The sequence below is a fragment of the Filicampus tigris genome, chromosome 19 (genome assembly GCF_054856515.1).
Source record: "Filicampus tigris isolate MCC_2025a chromosome 19, RoL_Ftig_1.0, whole genome shotgun sequence".
NCBI lineage: Eukaryota > Metazoa > Chordata > Actinopteri > Syngnathiformes > Syngnathidae > Filicampus > Filicampus tigris.
In genome coordinates, this window is record NC_141235.1 from 8,981,363 (window position 1) to 9,001,362 (window position 20,000).

The window sequence follows — 20,000 nt, forward strand, 5'->3', positions numbered from 1 at the left end:
CTGACTAATTTTGTGGCCTTTCACAACCATCTTTTCACATGCATCTTTCTGCAAAGTATGTTTATTGTTCACATGCAGTTACCATACTATACTGCTGTCCACCCTGCTGCTGCATCATTGCCTTATGTTTTAAATATGGACATATATGTACTTTTTCTTTCAATGATTCTTGTGTGCTGTCACTGTCCACTTTGTTGCAGTAAAACCACAATTTCCCCATTGCCAGGCTAGTGGAACATTATTCGATTCTATCCTGGTTTTTTTTTGTTTTTTTTCTTTCAAAACATTTACTTTTTGAGTTTGCAAAAACGGAACCTGTTAAAAACCTTGTGGTATCTTTGCACCAAAAACATATGTGAATTTTGGCAGCGGATTAGTGGGCGGAGGGGGGCGCTCCTGAAGATAACACCAGAGTGGTTTCTGGAGATAACACTCAAACATGAAAAGCTCAAAGACATATTTGAACATTTTTTGCAATTTAGGCCAGAGATCCAATTGCTGTCAAAATATATATATTAATTACAACAATCAGATATTTCAAAGCTATTATTGCAAATAGTAACTAGACGATAAACATTGCCAATTATTGCAAAGAAGTGAATAGAAAAGCGGCATGGATGTTTAAAACAATATTTTTAATTGTGGGCCTTTTTTATGTTTTCAACTATTCCACTGACACAACTTAAAGCATGTTATTATTTCTTGAGTTCTGTGTCACATTATAGTTCGTTACTTACAAATGTTTCAATGATTGTGAATAAATTACGACTCAAATCCACAGATAAACACACGACTTAAACATCTACAAGAAAAATTCAAATGAGCTTTCTTCCGACGAAGATTATGAAGGACATCGATTTAGTCTACATGACTTTTTTATACACATGATATGCATCTAAATGTCTGCGTGGAAACATCCAGAAAGTTCTAGAAGAGTCTGTGGTCTATCTGAGCATCTCCAGCCTATCATAGCGGCTTCTCGCTAAGGGTGGGGAGACCCTGGAGACGTTTAAATAGACCGCCTGGTCACTCTCCAACTCTATTCAGCTTTTTCTCTCTAAGCCTGAACCAAACAAACAAGCGTCAACATGGTTGTGTGGACTGAACAAGAGCGTGCTGCCATCAGCGGCATCATGGGCGGCCTGATCTACGAGGATGACGGCCCCAAGGCTCTGACCAGGTACAACTCGATTTGCATATGCGTGCAAACTACATTCCGTGCAAACCCTCTCCAACCGATCACCTTTTGTCGCTCTTGCAGGTGTCTGATCGTTTACCCCTGGACCCAGAGGTACTTTGGCGCCTTCGGCAACCTCTACAATGCCGAAGCCATCAAGAACAACCCCCAGATCGCAGCCCACGGCACCAAGATCCTGCACGGTCTGGACCGGGCTCTGAAGAACATGGACAACATCAAGGAAACCTATGCCGAGCTGAGCGTGCTGCACTCCGAGAAGCTGCACGTGGATCCCGATAACTTCAAGGTAAAGGATAGCCTCGGTTTTTTTGAACAGGTTGCCAAAAAACAAACCATTTCACCGCAATCATAAATCTCAATCGGATTGTTTTATTTTGTGCCCCCGTATAGTTGCTGGCTGACTGTTTGACCATCGTCATTGCCGCCAAAATGGGAAGCAGCTTCAACCCAGACATTCAGGCCGCCTGGCAGAAGTTCTTGTCCGTGGTCGTGTCCGCCCTGGGAAGGCAGTACCACTAAACCGAAATCGAAATGGGGATTCGACATGTGTTTTCATATGTTTGTCTTCTCCAAAAAGAAATAAAAGCTCACTAAAAGCAAATTGCTGGAACTGTTTATTTCAATGTCCTGGCTAGTCGAGCGGGCGTACGGCAAGTCGTCGCCGTCCTGTGAAAAACGCTTATGTCAATTTTTTTTTCATTTTTCTTATTTTTACGTATTTTTTTTTTAATTCCAAAAGTGGACATACATGTTTTTCAAAGGACACCAACTAAATTTCACACACTACCATGAAAAACAAAAACATGTATCAATTTGTATATCCATGAGCAATTTTGCTCTTGAGCACCTCCTAAAATGTCTTTTTTCCCTCCTGACCAACTTAGATATCAAATATAACAGCATGTTGTTATTTTTTTTTTAGGGGGGGGTATGATTTTTTTAAAATATGCTTTCCCTGTAAAAGTTAAAAGTTCTTGTTTTATAGAAGATATAGTAGTTTAAAAAGTAGTAATTATGCTCTGAAGTTGTATCTCAACATTCATACAACCCTGTTGAAAAAACATTTTGGCCAAAAAAGAGTGAACGACATGACTCAGCCAAAATGACATTAAGTTAATAACTCTGACCATGGGTAAACCCAAATGAGTCCTTTGCTCTATTTTTCATCTTTCAGTGATCCAAATTCATTCAATTGATTATTTTTGTATTATTCTATCAATGATGTGTTCACACTGCTGTGCTATTGTTGTGAACTGACTTAAAGGGGTTATGGTTAGTCAACCCCAAAATTTTCTTTAGAAGAATATGTTCAATGCAGCCACACAAGTCGAAACACGGCATTCTGATTGATATTGGATTTGTGGAATATGAGTTAAGTAGTAAAATCCACCCGTTTTTGCCATCTCAAGAGGTGGCCGTTTTCCCCACTTGCTGTCAACTGAAAATGACATCACAGTTGCTCAGAGCTCAGGTAACAACCAATCATGGCTCAGTTTCAGCAAACAGGTGAGCCGTGATTGGTTGTTACCTTGACAACTGTGATGTCATTTTCAGTCGACAGAAGTCACAAAATAAATGGCCGGCCGACCTCTGAGATGGCTAAAAACGGGTGGATTAACTCTTATTCCACAAACGCAATATTGACATGTGTACCCATAACGCCCACCCATACACTACTTCAGTGTGTAAAGTACATACCGTACATCGGGTTATTTTCACATCTTTTATTATAACAAATAAATACTGTACATTAAATGGTTTGCATGCTGTACGTTGGAGGAGTCTCATCTGTATTTCTCAGCTAGCACCGCTGCAAAGGCTGACAGGTACTTGTCCATTGCGGCGTGCAAAACCTCTGTAAAGTCTTCACCCATGTGAACTGCCAAGGCGACCAGCATACACTGGGAGAAATGCTGCGTGAGAAAGTGAGGAAAAAGGAGTGAACTACAACAATGCATCAAGAAAAACTTAGTGCAAACTGCTCCTGTTCACTGGATAATTTGTGATTATGTTACGAAACATGTTTTCAGCTTCAGTTGCACTAAATTGTTGATTGTAGTAGCATGGCATTAGCATAGCTTTGTATTTATCCATAAATGCATTTGTACAAAGAACTTGGCAATCCTCATTGAGGCCAAGGTGCCTTTCTCTTCCCAGATTTTATTTTGGGAAATATGGCAACAATCCATCGTTAAAATGGGTGCGGACACCTTGAAGTTTGACGGGTCTATCCGCAGCAGGTAGGCGTGCAACGTCTGCAGCGGCGCCAGGGTTTCCGTCAGCCGGCTGATATTTTGGGCCCCCTCGGCTATGGCTTGAACGATCTTCCTCCCGTGGGTGAAGAGGTGATCAGAGCCTGGGCCGATGTCTAGGTGGGAAAAGTACGTCTTGCTGCCGGGAAATGTCGTAAACATTCTGTAAATCACATTAGACGCACAAATCAACGGCAAACATTCAAAACAACAAACCTTTGCATCATTACCATCACACAGAATATGGGATGCTTTAAATATACTATAAAGTCGTCCCAATTTTCTAATTTGGCTCAGCTATTAAAATACATTTACTGTACATGCCATAAATGTTTGTATTTCTTATGGCACAATGGTAACCATTTTGAAAATATCTGTAGTTCCTAATTAGATACGGACAATTGCTATGAGGATATTTTTGGCCCGGGTCAAAACAAATAATTTAGGCTCTATTTTTGTGCCCGGTGCATGTCTGGCATGAGGTGCAGTGTAAATCTGTGCTGGGATGGGCTAGACTAAGTTTTGGTATTTTTGCAGCATCAAGTCAAGTGAATCAAAGCAACTCTACTCATTCCTTTTAAATGAGGCGCTCGACAGATGCCCTGCTAGTCCTTGCCAATGCGGAAGAATAATTAGAATAAATTGCGCATCTACAATGATTAAGACGTTTAGAATCGATACACGCTGTTGATGACATCCACCACATATGAACGCGGAGCGAAGAATCTGTCTGCCTGCTTCTCGATCAAATTCACCAAAATCGCCCGACACTACGTGCATCAATAATAGTGACAGGCGGTTCCAGCAGGCATGAAGTTGACTCGACTTTCAGCCACCAAATTGTGAGCCGCGCCGGGCGCATGTCAAAGGAAACGCCCTCGGTACACCAGTATGCCGCTGTCTACAAATAATTACTTGGAAAAATAAATAACACTGCACATTTAAAGAGAGTAAAGAGGATACAAGCATTGTAAAAGCACTCCAAACAACAACAATCCCACTGTTAGCATTGACGCTAGTGCTAATACTAGCACAGCATGACAAGTTATCCAGGGTAGTCCACCAATGTTTTAGATCACATGGCTGTTCAAGCATTTATTAAATACATGTGATATCCAGATTAAGGTCAAGTACACTCTTTGTCCGCACTATGGCAATTCTGTGCACTAGTAGAACAACGAGGACACACTAGCAGAACAACTGTCTGACTAGTAATGTTTTTTCTTCTTGTAGCATGCAATTAAACCTGACCACCGTGCTGCACTAATAACACTACTAGGCTCAACTAGTTAAGAGGTGTCATACTCTAGTATCCTCATTAAGCATGCCAAATAATTGCTCAAGTGGGTTTCTATGAAACAGTTTTAGTATTTATTCATTGTACTTAAAATTAAGGTCCAGGAGGCCAACGCTCTTTGTCCTCACGAGTAAGACACCTTTGGCATACTAGTCGACAACTACATGCTACTTAGTGAGGCAAAACTGTGACCAAGTTAACAACTGCGTGCTACGAGTAGCCTACTATAGTGTCATTCTAAAATTCTTTTGAGTTAGCATCATGTGCTTCACTAGCATCCAAATGCTGAGTGCAGGCTTTAGTCTTTGAGGTCAGTCTAGAAGTGAGTTGTAGACAATTTGGTCAACGTTTCACATGCGTCCAAAATAAACACACCAAAACCATAATGTCACATCACCGTCACACAATAATGTCACATCATCAATAGTCTCCTTAAAAGAATTTTTTTTTGTTATCGTAGATATTTGGATAAGGTTTGAACTTACCGAAGAAGCGCATCAGCTCCAATGTATTCAGCCACAGGGGTCAGTTGCCCCCATACACTTTCAAGTAGCTCTTTCTCCTTCTTAGACAGCATTGCGAGCCACTGCACATGAGAGGAAAAAAAAAAGGTCCGCAGCTCGCTATCAAAAAGAGATGCAAAAATAAGGGTAAAAAACCGTTTTATCACAACACAAAGTAAAAGATATAAAGAGAATGAATTATTTCCTTCTTTCCGAGGTAAACTAGAAGTAGTGGTAAAGAGTGCACAGTAGTGGGCGTGTATTCCCTCGCCTGTTATCGGAGAACAACATGTGGGTGTGTGCCGCATGCCTCCTCGCTATCTTCTGCCTGATGTGCATCATTTGCATGTGTCTTCCATACTGTAAATATGACACAAAGTGGCAGCTGGAGTGGAGTTTTCATATAGGTTTCTCTACTCTCCAAGAGGTTCATGTGCAGTTCAAGGGTCACTTAAGGCCTCTGCAAGTGGCCTGAATTCAACTGTGATTGGTTTAGGTTTTGAGACCAAAAAAAAAAAGAAAAAAAAAAAAAAAATCAGTTGACTTGGTCTCATTTTAATGCATCACAAAATCCTGGCATTTCAACAGGGGTGTGTAGACTTTTCATATACCCTATAAATTATAGACAGAGTCACTCACGCTGATATTCATACCCGCTGATGGAGACTTGAACCCGACAACCTCAGACGTGAACCTCTGAGGGTTTATGACAGTAAAACTGTATAGTAAAATACTGATGCAAAATTCCCCTTAAAGTGGAAATCAAACCAAACATATTTTTTTCAAGAATATGTTCCCAGCAGGCCCACTGGTTTGAAAGACGGCATTCTGATTAATTTTGTGTTTGTGGAATATGAGTTAAGCAGCAAAATCCACCCCTTTTTAGCCATCTCAGGGGGCGGCCATTTTGCCATTTCTGTCGACTGAAAATGACATCACAACTACCCAGGGCTCAGGTAACGACCAATCACGGCTCAAATTCAGAAGACAGGTCAGCCGTGATTAGTCGTGAGCAGTTGTGATGTCATTTTCAGTCGACAGAAGTGACAAAATGGCCGCCCCCAGAGATGGCTAAATACGAGTGTATTAACTCTTATTCCACAAACGCAATGTTTATCACAATGCCTTGTTTCAACTAGTGGGCTTGCATAGAACATATTCTTAAAAAAAATATATTCGGATTGACCGTTTAACTAAGCACAGTTTTATCTGATCAAAACTAACAACAGTTATTTCTTGCAATTAAACAGAATTACAAGTTATCATTCACTCTTATAGGGCAATAAACAATAAGTGCACTCATTAAGTTTGCAGGAGCATCGAACTGGCTTGCTTCATAATATTTCAAACAAGCATTCAGTTGCCGCAGAAGATTGGTAACACTTCTAACAAAATCAAGCTCGTGTCATATTTGTTGGATTGAGTGAAAATTCGTCACTTTCCTTTCTCACAGCAGTAAAATAATACACGCACAGCAGAAATAGTGCTCATTAACTATTTTTGCAGAGCAGGTTTTCGCAGATAACATTTTGGAGTCGCTGCTATCTGAAGGAGCTGCACGGGGGCAACCGATGGGTGTGAGACGCACAGTCGGCCTCTGATACCGCTCGAGCCTCTCACGACCTGACGTTAATGAGTGCACGTTCGCATGCCAATGACTTTATCAAATTTCCACGAAGCATTTATGCAGTGAGTCAGGGATTCTGGTGCCAAATATTTGCTGAGCTCAGACTGTCTTTACTTCACCTTAAATGTTCAAGGGAATAGATTGTTACTACACTTTCAATGTTTCAGTTCAAGTTCACCTCCAGGCTCTTTTGAGGTTACCTGAGAAGAATGATGGAAAATTCTGGGTGGAAAGGATCGTGCACGCACACACACACGCACACTTTATTTCATTTCTTATAATGTATTGGCTACATAGAATCTGACCTCTGGCATTATGGTACTGATGCATTCAAATGCCTACTGTACTGTATTCCTTTAACAAAAACACACGTAGAAAATAAAATAATAACACAAATGTATCATTTCAGTAACGCGCATTTATTTCATAACAAAAACGCTTCCACCTACTCATTTTCATGAGCTTGGCACTGAAATGTGTCCTAAGATGACTTGGGCTCTCAGCATACTCGTAGGACAGTTTTGGCATCCCATTAGGACAACTACAATATATGTTTCTAGTGAGGCAAAACTGAGCATTAAAGTGGAAATCAACCAAAACACATTTTTTTCAAGAATATGTGTTATGAATATGTTATGTGTTACTATTGCGTGTGTGGAATATGAGTTAAGCAGCAAAATCCACCACTTTTTAGGTAACGACCAATCACGGATCAGCTTCAGAAAAGAGGTCAGCCGTGATTGGTCGTTACCTAAGCCCTGAGTAGTTGTGATGTCATTTTCAGTCAACAGAAGTGACAAAATGGCCGCCCCTAGAGATGGCTAAAAACAGGTGGATTAACTCTTATTCCACAAACGCAATATTTATCCGAATGCCTTGTCTCAACTAGTGGGCCTGCATAGAACATATTCTTGAAAAAAATATGTTTGACTTGACTTCCTGTTTAAGGATAAGGCACCTTAAGATTTTCAGAGTAGAACGGACAACTCTTATAGAGACAAACTGATAAAAGAATATCCAGGTGAGGTGGTAGCTTGTGATGCTCAATTGTGCCACTAAGGGATGCTGTTGAATCACTTGGCAATGACTCAAATGTTATGTTTCACTAATTTTGCTGTAGAATATTTGACATGGTTCTCTTGTACAGTAAAGTACAATTTTCATTGAAAAATGTGTGCAAAAATGCAAAAAATTGTATTTACAAGGTTCATATATATCCTCTTCAAAACATCTGCATTTGCTTGCTATTTTTGGATCATACCGATGCAAACTGCTCATGACAAACAATGTGAGTAGAAATAATCAAAACAGAAAATTTGAGTCATGGGCCAAGACACTAATTATAACATTTTAATGAAGTGCTTCAAGGTTTTTGGGTTGAATGTTTTTTTTCATGTGCTCCAGGCTAAAAAGGGCCTTGCAAAAATGGCTAATTTTACACTAGAATCTCTTCATTTCAAAATGCTCCACAGACGCAGGGCGCATCCAAAGCAGCCCACGTGGGTCAAAGTAGGTTTGCGTTCAGGTCATACTTCTCACAGAACTTGTCCGTGATGGGGATGCAGGTGAGGTACTCGCACCAGTCGCACTTCACGGGGTAAACGTAAAAGAGGACGGCCAGCGAGGAGAGCAGAGCTGCGAAAACCAGCAGGAATACACAGATCTGGACCCTCTTGCGGTACATGTCTGAGCGCCCAAAGCTGAAACAGCACAGAATCGCAATATGTGTGGTGTTCCTTTTTTTTTTTTTTTTTTTTTTAAATCAGAATGAGTAGTTCTAATCTTTCCATCTATCAATGTGACAGCCACACCAACCTGATGTACGGCAAGAAGGCAAAGGACAAGAAGAATCCTGAGACAAAACCGCAGACGTGGGCAAAATTGTCGATCCAAGGCAGCAAACCAAAGGAGAAGAAGAATACGGAGATGGCAAAGAGCTTTCCAAACGCCCGCCATGGCCTCTCGAGGATCTGCCAGCTCTGAAAGAGCTCCACGAAGAGACACGCCAGGATGCCGAACTGGCTGCCGGCAGGACCCACCTAAATGAGAGAGAGAGAGAGACAAAGTCAGAAGAGAGGACAAAGGACAAACATATTTGGACAGTTGGGTATTCATTCCACTTTTAGGAAGTTCTGTACCTCGGCTCTGTAAGGCAAAAAAATAGCAGACGCCAGGTTGCCTGTGACGCCACTAAGCATGTAGATGATGGAGATCCGCAGCCAGCCAGCTAGCTTTTCCAGATCTCGAAGAACTGTCATTTGGAACAATACTGACACCAGGCAGTGAAGAACCCTGCAGACAGACGACAAACACTGTTTACAATATATTTGAATCTTACATTTTGGACCCAGCCCTTGGGTTAGCTATTTCACCCAATTTGGGTTACTTTGAATCCAGCAGGGACACAATTGAGGATCAGCTCTCGCAGGTGCTCTCTCACACACTATTTTAAAGAGTGAGGCTTGTTTTAAAGATGATCCAAAGAGAGAGTAAGGTCACCCGGCATGAAGGAAGAGGGACAGCCACAGTCGGGAAAACTGGTCTGGGACCTCGGGGTTGAGGAAAGGCAGGAGGCCACACACGTCATCCATGCACGCCACCTAGTGGGGAAAGAATGACTGCGCTATTATAATTACATCATACTATAAGGTCCATGTGCTAGTACACATATCTTACAATACTTTCTACAATACTGCCTTCCAAAAGTAGAATGTGTTGTAAACTAATGCAGGTTTGCCTCACTAGTAACATGCTACGGAACTTAAGATGGATATCAAAGATATCTAATAACTCGTCGCTGTCCTGTGAAAAACACGCATCTCCAATTTTTTTTTTTTTTTTTTTGGAACTTTCACATTAATGTGACGTCTGTAACACAGAATCACCATTCACGTAAAAATGAGAAAAATGAAAAAAATTGACTATAGAACTTCTATATGTGTTACTTATGACATATATACAGAAGTGTTTCAAAAAAAAAAAAAAAACTACTAACTTCCAGTGGTAAATATGTTTATTAATAAATATTGACAGAACCCATCTGTTTTAAAATATTGTATTGAAATAAAAATGGTCCGATTATTAGGTGATATGGTGTTACCATGAGATGGTAACGGTCACACCACTCTCCTTATTACTGTAGCAGCCAGTGCAGCATCAAAAGTGTAATTGTAGGTTAACATTTAATAACTCCATGTTGCTGCTTTAAAAGACTTCAAAAAAAGAATTCCCACAAACATATTTTGTCTGCTGGCAGACAGTGTGCATGTGTGTGTAGTCTACCTGTGAACAGAGAGTGGCTTCTTCATGGAAGTAGCCGTGCATGAAGTCACAGTACTCTCTGGAAGTGATTTCACATCTACAAAATGGAATACAGCCCATTTGAAACAGGATGTAAACATATATAATTGAATTCAGAATGTCGCTAAATCCTGCTTTTCACATTGATAGCACCAAACAAGACTTTCATATTTATCACAAAAATGCATACAATTCATCATTTGTATTCAATAGAGCTGAAAAATCTTTGTCCAAGATGTAATTGTGAACTTGGGTGAACGTGGGATCCTTACCGGCCTTTGGTTCCGATGCAGCAGGGCCGGCCTGTGATGGTGCAATCTACGTGGGGAAGATTGGTGTGGTTCACAAAACTGTACCGCGTGCAAACCTGCAGGCCACACACAAAAGTAGATTACTGTACAGGTATATTGTAGTAATGGCACGTGGGCTCCCTCTAGTGGAATGCTAAATAATCACTGCAGTTCAGTACCAGTGCAATACATTTGCATTTAATCTTTAAGAGCTGTCACATTTTTGATGAACTTTAAACCTACCCCACTACTGTATTTTAACGTTGATCACGATGGTGGTAGGTAGTTTATTTATTTTATTTTTTGGGGGGGAATTGCCCGTAGGTGAAAATGTGAATGTAACTACTGACCCAAAGTATAGGTTGCAGACCATGTTAACCAGGGGACAAAGGAATGGGTGTATGGAACGCTTATGTAAATAAGTCTGCACAGTAACATGTTTTTCTACTCACTGGCCACTTGGTGATGTCTTCAGGCCACTCGTGAGGCGAAACAGAGGCAGGCTCCTGACAAATTCTGCAAAAGAGATGGGGGGGAGTGAAACATTCCGGCTACTTCAATCCCAGACAGAAGCATATGACGCAGTTTATAATAACGTACACACCAATTAGATTTTACCTGGGATCCTGATGGCAAACGGCACCATATTGACGTAATCTGCCATTCAAATAAGGAGCACTGGGGTGCTGAGGCCACTTTACCCACAATGCCAAGGTGGTCTAGGAGAGAGGAAATAATATGGGGAATTATTCAAGACTGTTAAATATGTTAATATGGACGTTTTAAGTCAGATGCTTTCCAATAGAGGGCATAAGCCCACTGACCGAGCACTCCTCTTGCAAAGTCTGCAAACATCCCGAGCGATCGTTCCTCACGCAGCAGCCCGACTCTCTCTCTTGGACCCTCTTCTCCTGCACCAGCTTGTGGATCTCTTGATCCTGACGCATGCAGGGGGAAAATTTGGCTCCCAGATGGATTAGTGCCTCCTTGCAGAAAAAAAATAATAATAATCAAATAAATCTCGTTACGATACAATCTTTTATCAATTATACACTTTTTTTATGTTAGGTAATATTCATAATAATTCCTTGTTCTTGGCTGCTGCTGCATAATTTCTGGGGATTAAAAAAAATGATTTTTTCAATGCCATATGAATATCTGCCTGTAAAAATGTGATGTTTAAAAAAAACAAGAATATAAAACAAAAACATAATAGGGAATCAGCAAACCACTACTACAATACTTTATTGTATGTACTGTACAATATGCTTTTGTGTTTTTATTTTTATGATTCTTTCTGTCTTTTACTGTACCATTAAAGCGGAAATAAACCCAAACATTTTTTTTCAAGAATATGTTCCCAGCAAGCCCACTAATTGAAACAAGGCATTCTGATTGATCTTGCATGTGCGGCCATTTTGTCATTTCAATTGACTGAAAATGACATCACAACTACCCAGGGCTCAGGGAACGACCAATCATAGCTTGCCTGTTTTCTAAAGCTGAGCCGTGTTTGGTCATTACCTGAGCCCTGGGTAGTTGTGATGTCATTTTCAGTTGACAGAAGTGACAAAAATGCCGCCCCCTGAGATGGCTAAAAACGCATGGATTTTGCTGCTTAACTCATATTCCACAAAGATAATGTTATCAGAATGCCTTGTTTCAACTCATGGGCTTGCATAGAACATATTCTTGGAAAAAATATGTTTGGGTTGATTTCCTCTTTAAAGAATAAGCAATAGATTGAAAATATTGCAAGTACTCACTGAGCTCGGACCAATCCAGAAATTTTGTTGTTGCACAAATTTCACATTTTCGTATACGCCCTTGTTCCTTAACACCTAAAAAGTATTGTTTGAGAAAAAAAAAAAAAAAAAGCATAATTTTTTTATAATGAAAGTTTCCTGTGTACAATTACACAAACCATGTTACTAACCGAATCCACAGTCTCATGTTGTGAGAAGCCGACGGGAGCGATGCCGTGGATGGTGACAGCCAGGATGGTGATCAGTAAATGGACGAATGTGATCCAGTAGCTGAAGAAAGGCCTGGCGATGATAACAGCAGGAGAATGTCGGTCAAAAAAAAAACAATGGTGGGAAGCCAAGTACAAACAGGTAAGTTTTTTTTCCAGGTATCTGTACTTCACTTGAGTATTTGTTTGACTTTTTACTTTTACTCCCTACATTTGAAAATATATGATAAGTAGAGAATGTGTTGTGTCTTGTGCCAGCCGAAAAGTTATCAAAATGGGAATTGTATTGTAATAGACCGTAAAATTCATTTCTACTTAAAGGGGAAAATCAACCCAAACATTTTCTTGACAATAATATGTTGTATGTATGATTAATATTGTGTTTGTGGAAAATGACTTAAGCAAGTTTTTATCCATCTCAGGGGGCGGCCATTTTGTCACTTGACAACCAATCACGGCTCAGCTTCAGAAAACAGGTGAGCAGTGGTTAGTCGTTACCTAAGCCCTGAGCAACTGTGATGTCATTTTCAGTCGACAGAAGTCACAAAATGGCCGCCCACGGAGATGGATAGAAACGTGTGGATTAACTCTTATTCCACAAACACAATATTAATCAGAATGCCGTGCTTTGATTAGTGGAGGCTCTTTTTTTTTTTTTTGAACAAATAATAATTTCTTACCTGTGATCATCCATGTCTTCAATCTGTCTCTTGACAAAGCTGTCTATGCGCTTTCGGTACGTTCGGTTGGTGAGACGACCGACTATGCCGAGCCCGTAAGGCCTCTTCTCTCGGACGAACAGCTTCTTGACGGGCACGGCGATCCTTTGCCCACGCTGCCGACTCACCACTTCTTGCTTCACTCGCACCTTGGGTTGGACGGCTGAGCCGTCTTTTGCTTTGCGCCATCCTCGCTCTAATGGCCTGGAAACAAGAGTAGCATCCATACATCTATTTTCTATACCCCTCGTTATAGCCGGAGCCTATCCCACCAAGTGACAAAATGGCCGCCCCCTGAGATGACTAAAAACTTGCCGCTTAGCTCATATTCCACAAATGCAATATCAATCAGAATGCCGTGTTTCGACTAGTGGATGCGCATAGAACATACTTGTCAAGAAACTTTTGGGGTTGACTTCCCTTTCAAACCGCCACTCGTCATTTCACCGTGCCCTAATCCCATTTACATTTAACTCACAGCATCAAGTGGCTCCTTTCCAGTTCGTTCCGATCCAGCGCACTTCCGGTGAGCTCGCCCTCATCCGCCGGATGGCGCGCGGCCTCCGACGCCGTTTCAAAAACTTCATCTGCGTAGCTGGAGAGCTCATCTGGCAGGCCCTCCTAAAGCGCAATCAGACAAGTCTCGCTTACTGGCTATGAGGAAGCGTTTGTGTATGTGGGGGACAGCGCTCACTCCAGTGAAGAAAGATGTGTCCAGATCATCGGGGAAGTCCACGGTGTCATCTTCAAAGAAACTGGGGGGCAGGAAACTCCGCCTGCGAAATCGCCCTGTGGCGCTTTCGCCTAATGCGCGGCCCTGTACGCACAGATAGCATATTGTTAAATGCGTGTGTGCATTTATCTGTTTTTGAGGACACACGTTAATATTGGCCATCTCTCCAAATAGGAAACTAAATAACAACAGACAGAGGGAGTGACTTGACTCAAGCGTGTTCTGCAAATCACCTTCATCAATGCCGAGGCAGCTTTGAGGCTCATGACGGCGACGGACTCCCGTTTGCGTCGCCGTGGCAACCTACTGAGGGCCGAGTGGGAGCTGGTAAAGGAGCAGAGAGAGGCCGCGCAGGCGTTGGTGGGAGTCGGCGGCACGCCAAAGCCATCTACCTCTTCGGCCGTACGGAAGGCACGACCACGGGCCAGGGGGTCCACGATCTGTGCGCGCACACAAGACAGATTCACCTGTAGCAAGTCAACACTCAGGTAAGGTTCAATCGATTTAAATGTTCATGATCAGCTATTACGCCATCATTTTGGTGCGGCCACTGAAAAGGCATCTTTCAAGGTTCTCTGCCTCTCAGCTTCGTTTTAGCTTTAGGAACCACAAGAAGAGCTAGATCCGCCGACCTCAGAAAGTATGGCATCAGCAAATCAGACTTTCAAAATCAATACGAAGGTACACAAGAGAACGGAGGATGGGGGTAATATGATCGATGAATGATGAAACATGATGTAATGTAACATAAGTCTTTTTTTTTTATAGAGCAGAAAGAATATTTGCCTGTGAGTAATGCACTCTGCCTGTGTTGCTTCACTATTTCTATTACAATAAATTTCGGGGGTTTTTTTTAGGTTTATTCCTACTGCAATATTGACGGTAGTTTCGTCTAAACTTCAACTGAGAGTGGCATTAAACATTTTGAAGCAAAAATTTTGCCTTGTTTTCCACATTATAACCATGACATAATTCTCATGACTCACCTTCGACAGACCCACGGTTAGAAAAAAAAAAACTTCACTTGTAAGTCATTCAACACAAAGCGAAAAAAAACAAAAAAAACAATTGCGCTATGGCTCATCACTCTGAAACTTGTAAGTTTAGGCATTTATAAATCCAGGTGCTTCTCTGTATAAATGATAATTGTAACAGGGTTAGGGTTAGAGTGGCCTACCCTCTGCATGCCATAGTGATGGTGACTAGGGTGGTGCGCTGGGACGTAAAAGGGAGCAGGGGTCTCAGTGCTGGCCAGGGAGAGGTTGTCCTGGCTGGGCAGCTCCATGCCCCTCGTCCCCTGAGCCTTGAGACCCCCATAGAGATGGCTGCAGTGCTGCAGGCTCTTCCTCCTCCATCGCTGGCTGCTGTCGCCGTCCTTGCTCACACCAAACCAGTCGGCCGTACCCCTGAAAAGAAGACGTCAGAACACGTTGGAAAATGTGCTATGGCCAGGAAAAAAAAAACAAGGGAAATCTTGCTTCAGTTTTTGTGCGATTGTTTACAGTCAGACTTTTGAGAGTTTTGAACTCATTCGCTGCCATTGACGAATTTAGTTGTCTTTTCACAGTCCAGCCATTAAATCCCAGGAACTTATTTATATATTTTTTCAATTTTTTTTTTCCCAAACATGAGGGTAAAAGAGGGTCTGAAAACGGTCTGGCAATGAATGAGTTCATCACGAAAACAACATCCCACTGTATTTGCTGAACGGAATATGTATCAACTGTGAGGCCATAGTGGCGAAATATTTACAGAGAAGCACACTCAGTAATAAACACGCAGCCATCATCGTGACGGACGCCAGCTGGAGGAGCCTTTTAAAAACAACGAGGGGGGGGGGTCGTTGTCCTTACCAAGCTTAACCACGCCATAATTAGTCTAAAGTCCAAAATACCATAATGCGCCATCCCAAAAACAAACAGTTATTGTCAATGAATGGTGGTTTTAGAATGGATTACATTTGTTTGGGGGTGTTTACATGAGCAGGTATGCACACAAGCATCAACAAGTACACGTTACAGTCACTCACACGTGATCCAAAATGGACTAGGCACAAAGGCCCAATAAAATGTATCACCCGAAAGGATAAAGCAAGGCAGGTCTTCATGTCCTCTGGCTAGGGCTGGCACCAGGGACAGAATTTGTGTGCACCCACACGAATCAGGCAAGTGAACTTCTACACCAGCGTGCCATCCAATTTCGCTCAGCTGGTGCAAAAACGATTGATTTACATTACTATTGTACCTTTGTTCAACTATCTTTGAATACTGACAGGCAGACCAAATGAACGCTCTTATTACCTTCGTATCCACTTTTTGAGAATCTTTTTTTTTTTTTTCGGTGGTGTGCCGTGAGATTTTTTTTCCCTGTGTTTTTGAGAACGATCTCATCCGCCAGCCCCCCCCAAAAAATGCTGCACGCTGACTCTGATCAGCGTTGCTGTCAAATGACTTCCCAAAGCCTACTCACCTGTTGACAGAGCCCCAGTAAGGGTCCTGGCTGCGGCTCATACCTGAGCGGAGCGGTGAATGCGGAGCTTCGTCACCGGCATGGCTAACACCCTGACGCCAAAACTACCCCTCCAGGCCAGATCCGATGAATCCAAACAGATCCATGCAGGCTATTCCACAAGGGGGATTTCCTGATATCCGTGTCAGCGCTACCTTCCTTCCAGTGGGGATAATCACCACATGTCCCCACTCCGTTGGACATCCACAGTCGGGCTCGTTTAATCAAAGGTTTGAGACAAGCCGGTATCAGCAACCAGATGAGGAAGTCGCAGACGTCCAGCAGCTGGGCGAGCTCTCTCGTTCCGCGACGAGCGGGATGATCCTAACTCCTCTGATCAGTGTCAGCAGCACGCAACAACGGAGCTTTTTTGTCTCAATGTGTGTGTGAAAGTGTCGGCATCTGGCGCGCCTCCCACTATTCACCCAAAAAGGATCAAACTTCCTGGGAAAACAAGACGAGCGACTCTGTTCCTTGTCAAAGTCAATGTGCCTCCCTTTTCGGAGCCTCCACTGTCAATGAGGTCCGTGAGTGTGAGCGAGGGGTGTGTGCGGCTCTGTCTTATCGTGCAGGAGTGTGAGCGTGTGTGTGTGTGTGTGTGTGTAAACATGAGTTCTGATGCAAACATACCAGAACTCCAGAACACAGCAAGATTAAAAGGAGAGCGAGGAATCACACACATTAGCAGGGAGGAGGAGGGTGGGGACCGAGTCTTGCCTGGACATGACACACACAGGCTCACACACACACGCACACACACACATTCATTTCCACCCATACCAACAAAAGCAACCCGCAAGATCATGATTTTTTTTTTCCCACATCAAAAAAATGTCCCTTTTTTTCTAGAAATCTTCTTTCACCTCCAAAACATTTTTAATCCTGTAAATATTTGTGAATGTGACAGTTTAGTGGTTAGCGCATCAACTTCAAACTTCTGAGGTTGCTAGTTTGAGTCCAGCTTCCGGCCTTCTTGTGTCTTGGTCTCCCAATTTTTTTGTTTTCCTCAAACATTCCAAAGACATGCACGTTTGGTTGAATGTTATTGTTTGTAGGGCTGCACGAAATTACAAAAACGTGCGATATGCATGTTGGATATCGCAATATCGATAGTTTTGTGATATTCAACATGTATCGAAAGAAATTACATTTTTATTATATACTGAAAGACATTAAAAAAAATTAGGTGGCAAAATAAGCAAGCTCAATGTCCTCTGAGATAATTGACTGTAATTCCCCTAATGTTCAGGTGTATCTGACTGCTCAAATCCAGATAAAAGAATACGAAAATTATTGCAGATCTTTGCGATATGCATATTGCATAGGCCATTATCGCGATATTGCTACTGTATTTTTTCGATATATTGTGCAGCCCTAATTGTTTGCATGCTCTAGTAGTAGTATTTCTTTAGCAAATATGGTCCCGGCACACACTGATGTGAGAGTTGTTTAATTACTGGGGTAAAAAGTCATATTTCTGTACCTGATAATCTGTTTGGGTATGGACGAGCGTCGTCGAGTCAATATTTTGGGGATGCAGGACTGCCTTCGGACGGTGGACACCCTCCTGGGGCGCCGTCGGCCTTTAGGGGGAATTGTGTTGACTCGCTCAAAGTGCACTTTTTTCACACTGCCTCATTACCAAAAGAAGAGAGGAGGGGAAAACGGAGCAGTAGAAAGAAAATCAGGGTGAGAGAGCGGAGAAATGTTTTGAGAAGTTTTTGCAGAATTTATTAGTGAAGAGGAGTGAATAAAAAAAGAAAGGAAAAGGCAGCTGGGCAGGTTGTTGGGTTGCGTGTATGTGTGTGCGTCTAACCCCTTGGATGATGCGAAGGAGGGCACTCGCTCCTGAGGAGGTCTGAGGTAGTTTGGGCATTTTTCTAAGTTAGCCATGCAGGCCTGAGGATTTGCTCCCGGCACGCTGACACTGCGCTGGCGTTTTAGTGGCTGCAACGCACAATTGGCAAACAGGAGTTAATAGTTTGTCAGCATTGTAGCAGTACTTGTTAGAAATACAGAAGTAGGTTGTTAGTCCCCTCAGTGTTTTCTCTACTCTAGTTTCTATCTTGACATACAGCGTGTTACCATGTACCATTTAGAATGTTAGCATTTTAGCAACTCTTATTTGTAATCGTGGCCTCCCACATATTCGCGATTAGCTAAAAGTATTGCTTTGGTGCCATCTTCTGGCAAAGATAAGAGTTAAAAAAAAACACTTTTTGTTCTATGAGGATAAAGAATATATAACAGTGAATACTGCTATATTTTCTCTCTGTGTGTTGCTGCACCATTTGTATTCAGTCCGTTGGGGGATAGCACCAAAATATTATATTAGTGTTTAGCATTAAGCTAGCATACGGAAAGGCTAAACTATGAGGTTGTTCAGTGTTTACATTTAGCTTGATAGTAAACTTCAACTGAGAGTGGCAATAAACAGCTTGAGGCCTTTTTTTTTTGAAGAAGAAGAAGAAGAAGAATTGTTCACTATTTGTCCAAGTGTTGCTTATTTTCAAGTAAGTTCAATGCACTGCCACCATCTCAAGTCAGAGAGTCAAAACAAACAAAAAAATAGCTGAATGATAGTGCTTATCTGGAAAAGCTCAGAAGTGGAGTATCTCACCACACGAGTGAATTTTAAAGTTTGAAGATGAGCTTGATTTTGTCAGGCCACAGCCCTGTCTTATAGAAAAGTAGCACTTTGTTGCCATCTGTTTTCATTTACCTGCTTTTGTATGGCCGTGTCATCAGACGTCAGCTGGATGATTGGGACGTCCAGTTTGAGCCAAGGTGACTTCTTCCTGGTGCCTGGCTCAGCCATGTTACTCAGTGCCACCTGTGGCGGACAGCTGGAAAACAAAGCATGCATTTTAAAGTATTTAGGCTCCAGGTGGTGATTAAATTTGCAACCTTGGCATGGCTACGCTGGTTATTGCCCAATAAGTACCATGCGGTGAACAATGGAGCATGTGTTAGGATGTTTTTAATCTTTGTGCTGGATATAATAGATGAGTTACCTACAAAAAAAAGCAAGCTAGCTACAGAAATGAAAGCAAAACTTATTTGCTCAAATCTTTCTTGAGGCGTTAAAGGGGGATTTCCACGAAACTAATTCTATTTTTCAGTCTCAGTAAAATGGGTTAAGGTTTTTATCCAACAACGGGTAAAAAGCTACCAAGAAATACGTTACCAGGTTATAAGTACAGCTGTGGTGGAAAAATAATTCTTATTTTATGACCAACATTTTCTCTGAAGAAGAAAATGAAATGAGTTTTTACACCGGACATGCAGCCTTTCTGGAACAACTTACCCATTTTTATCCATGATTGGGACCCAACTAGATATTTCCCTTTCGACATGACCTGGATTTCAACCCCAATCCCCATGTCCAAAGTTAGTCATGACAGCCACCACTGCTGTTTCTAAGAATTTTACATTAAATATACTTCAACTTTTGTCACCAAGTTTCCAAAATGATGCCCAGCTTCAGCTCTTCCCTGGCCCAGATCCAGTCTCAAACCCAAATTGATCTCTTTTTTTTTGTTCTTCACAGTGAAAGGCAAAGTGTAATTTGGAAGTAGATTCACATGCAAAAGTGTAA

At 41.9% G+C, this 20,000-nt stretch overlaps 3 protein-coding genes across 12 annotated transcripts in view; 1 reads left to right on the forward strand and 2 right to left on the reverse strand.

Moving 5' to 3' along the window:
• Positions 1–1,016: 1,016 nt before the first annotated feature.
• LOC147129333 (hemoglobin subunit beta-1-like) lies at positions 1,017–1,799 on the forward strand. Its single transcript, XM_086015970.1, has 3 exons — positions 1,017–1,180; positions 1,262–1,484; positions 1,589–1,799. Exons 1-3 carry the CDS (start codon positions 1,089–1,091, stop codon positions 1,715–1,717), a joined length of 444 nt encoding a protein of 147 aa, XP_085872096.1. The 5' UTR covers positions 1,017–1,088; the 3' UTR covers positions 1,718–1,799.
• A 1,183-nt stretch (positions 1,800–2,982) lies between these two features.
• On the reverse strand, positions 2,983–3,674 carry hbae4 (hemoglobin alpha embryonic-4). Its single transcript, XM_086017514.1, has 3 exons — positions 3,667–3,674; positions 3,409–3,613; positions 2,983–3,111 (listed from the first exon to the last, which is right to left on the reverse strand). Exons 1-3 carry the CDS (start codon positions 3,672–3,674, stop codon positions 2,983–2,985), a joined length of 342 nt encoding a protein of 113 aa, XP_085873640.1.
• A 1,558-nt stretch (positions 3,675–5,232) lies between these two features.
• rhbdf1b (rhomboid 5 homolog 1b (Drosophila)) overlaps positions 5,233–20,000 on the reverse strand; it is a 34,847-nt gene continuing 20,079 nt past the window's right edge. For 3 of the 10 annotated variants that reach the window (XM_086015959.1, XM_086015963.1, XM_086015964.1), the window contains 20 exons: positions 19,125–19,248; positions 18,219–18,349; positions 17,886–18,032; positions 15,072–15,300; positions 14,128–14,334; positions 13,856–13,978; positions 13,640–13,782; positions 13,123–13,365; positions 12,404–12,515; positions 12,234–12,308; positions 11,292–11,453; positions 11,086–11,186; positions 10,920–10,983; positions 10,450–10,544; positions 10,160–10,235; positions 9,377–9,477; positions 9,016–9,169; positions 8,693–8,916; positions 8,410–8,577; positions 5,233–5,333 (listed from right to left, as the gene is read on the reverse strand). In XM_086015959.1, coding sequence (XP_085872085.1) covers positions 5,273–5,333; positions 8,410–8,577; positions 8,693–8,916; positions 9,016–9,169; positions 9,377–9,477; positions 10,160–10,235; positions 10,450–10,544; positions 10,920–10,983; positions 11,086–11,186; positions 11,292–11,453; positions 12,234–12,308; positions 12,404–12,515; positions 13,123–13,365; positions 13,640–13,782; positions 13,856–13,978; positions 14,128–14,334; positions 15,072–15,300; positions 17,886–18,032; positions 18,219–18,349; positions 19,125–19,248 — 2,740 coding nt within the window. In that variant the 3' untranslated portion in view covers positions 5,233–5,272. The other 7 variants (XM_086015966.1, XM_086015967.1, XM_086015962.1 and 4 more) reach the window with 6 other exon arrangements.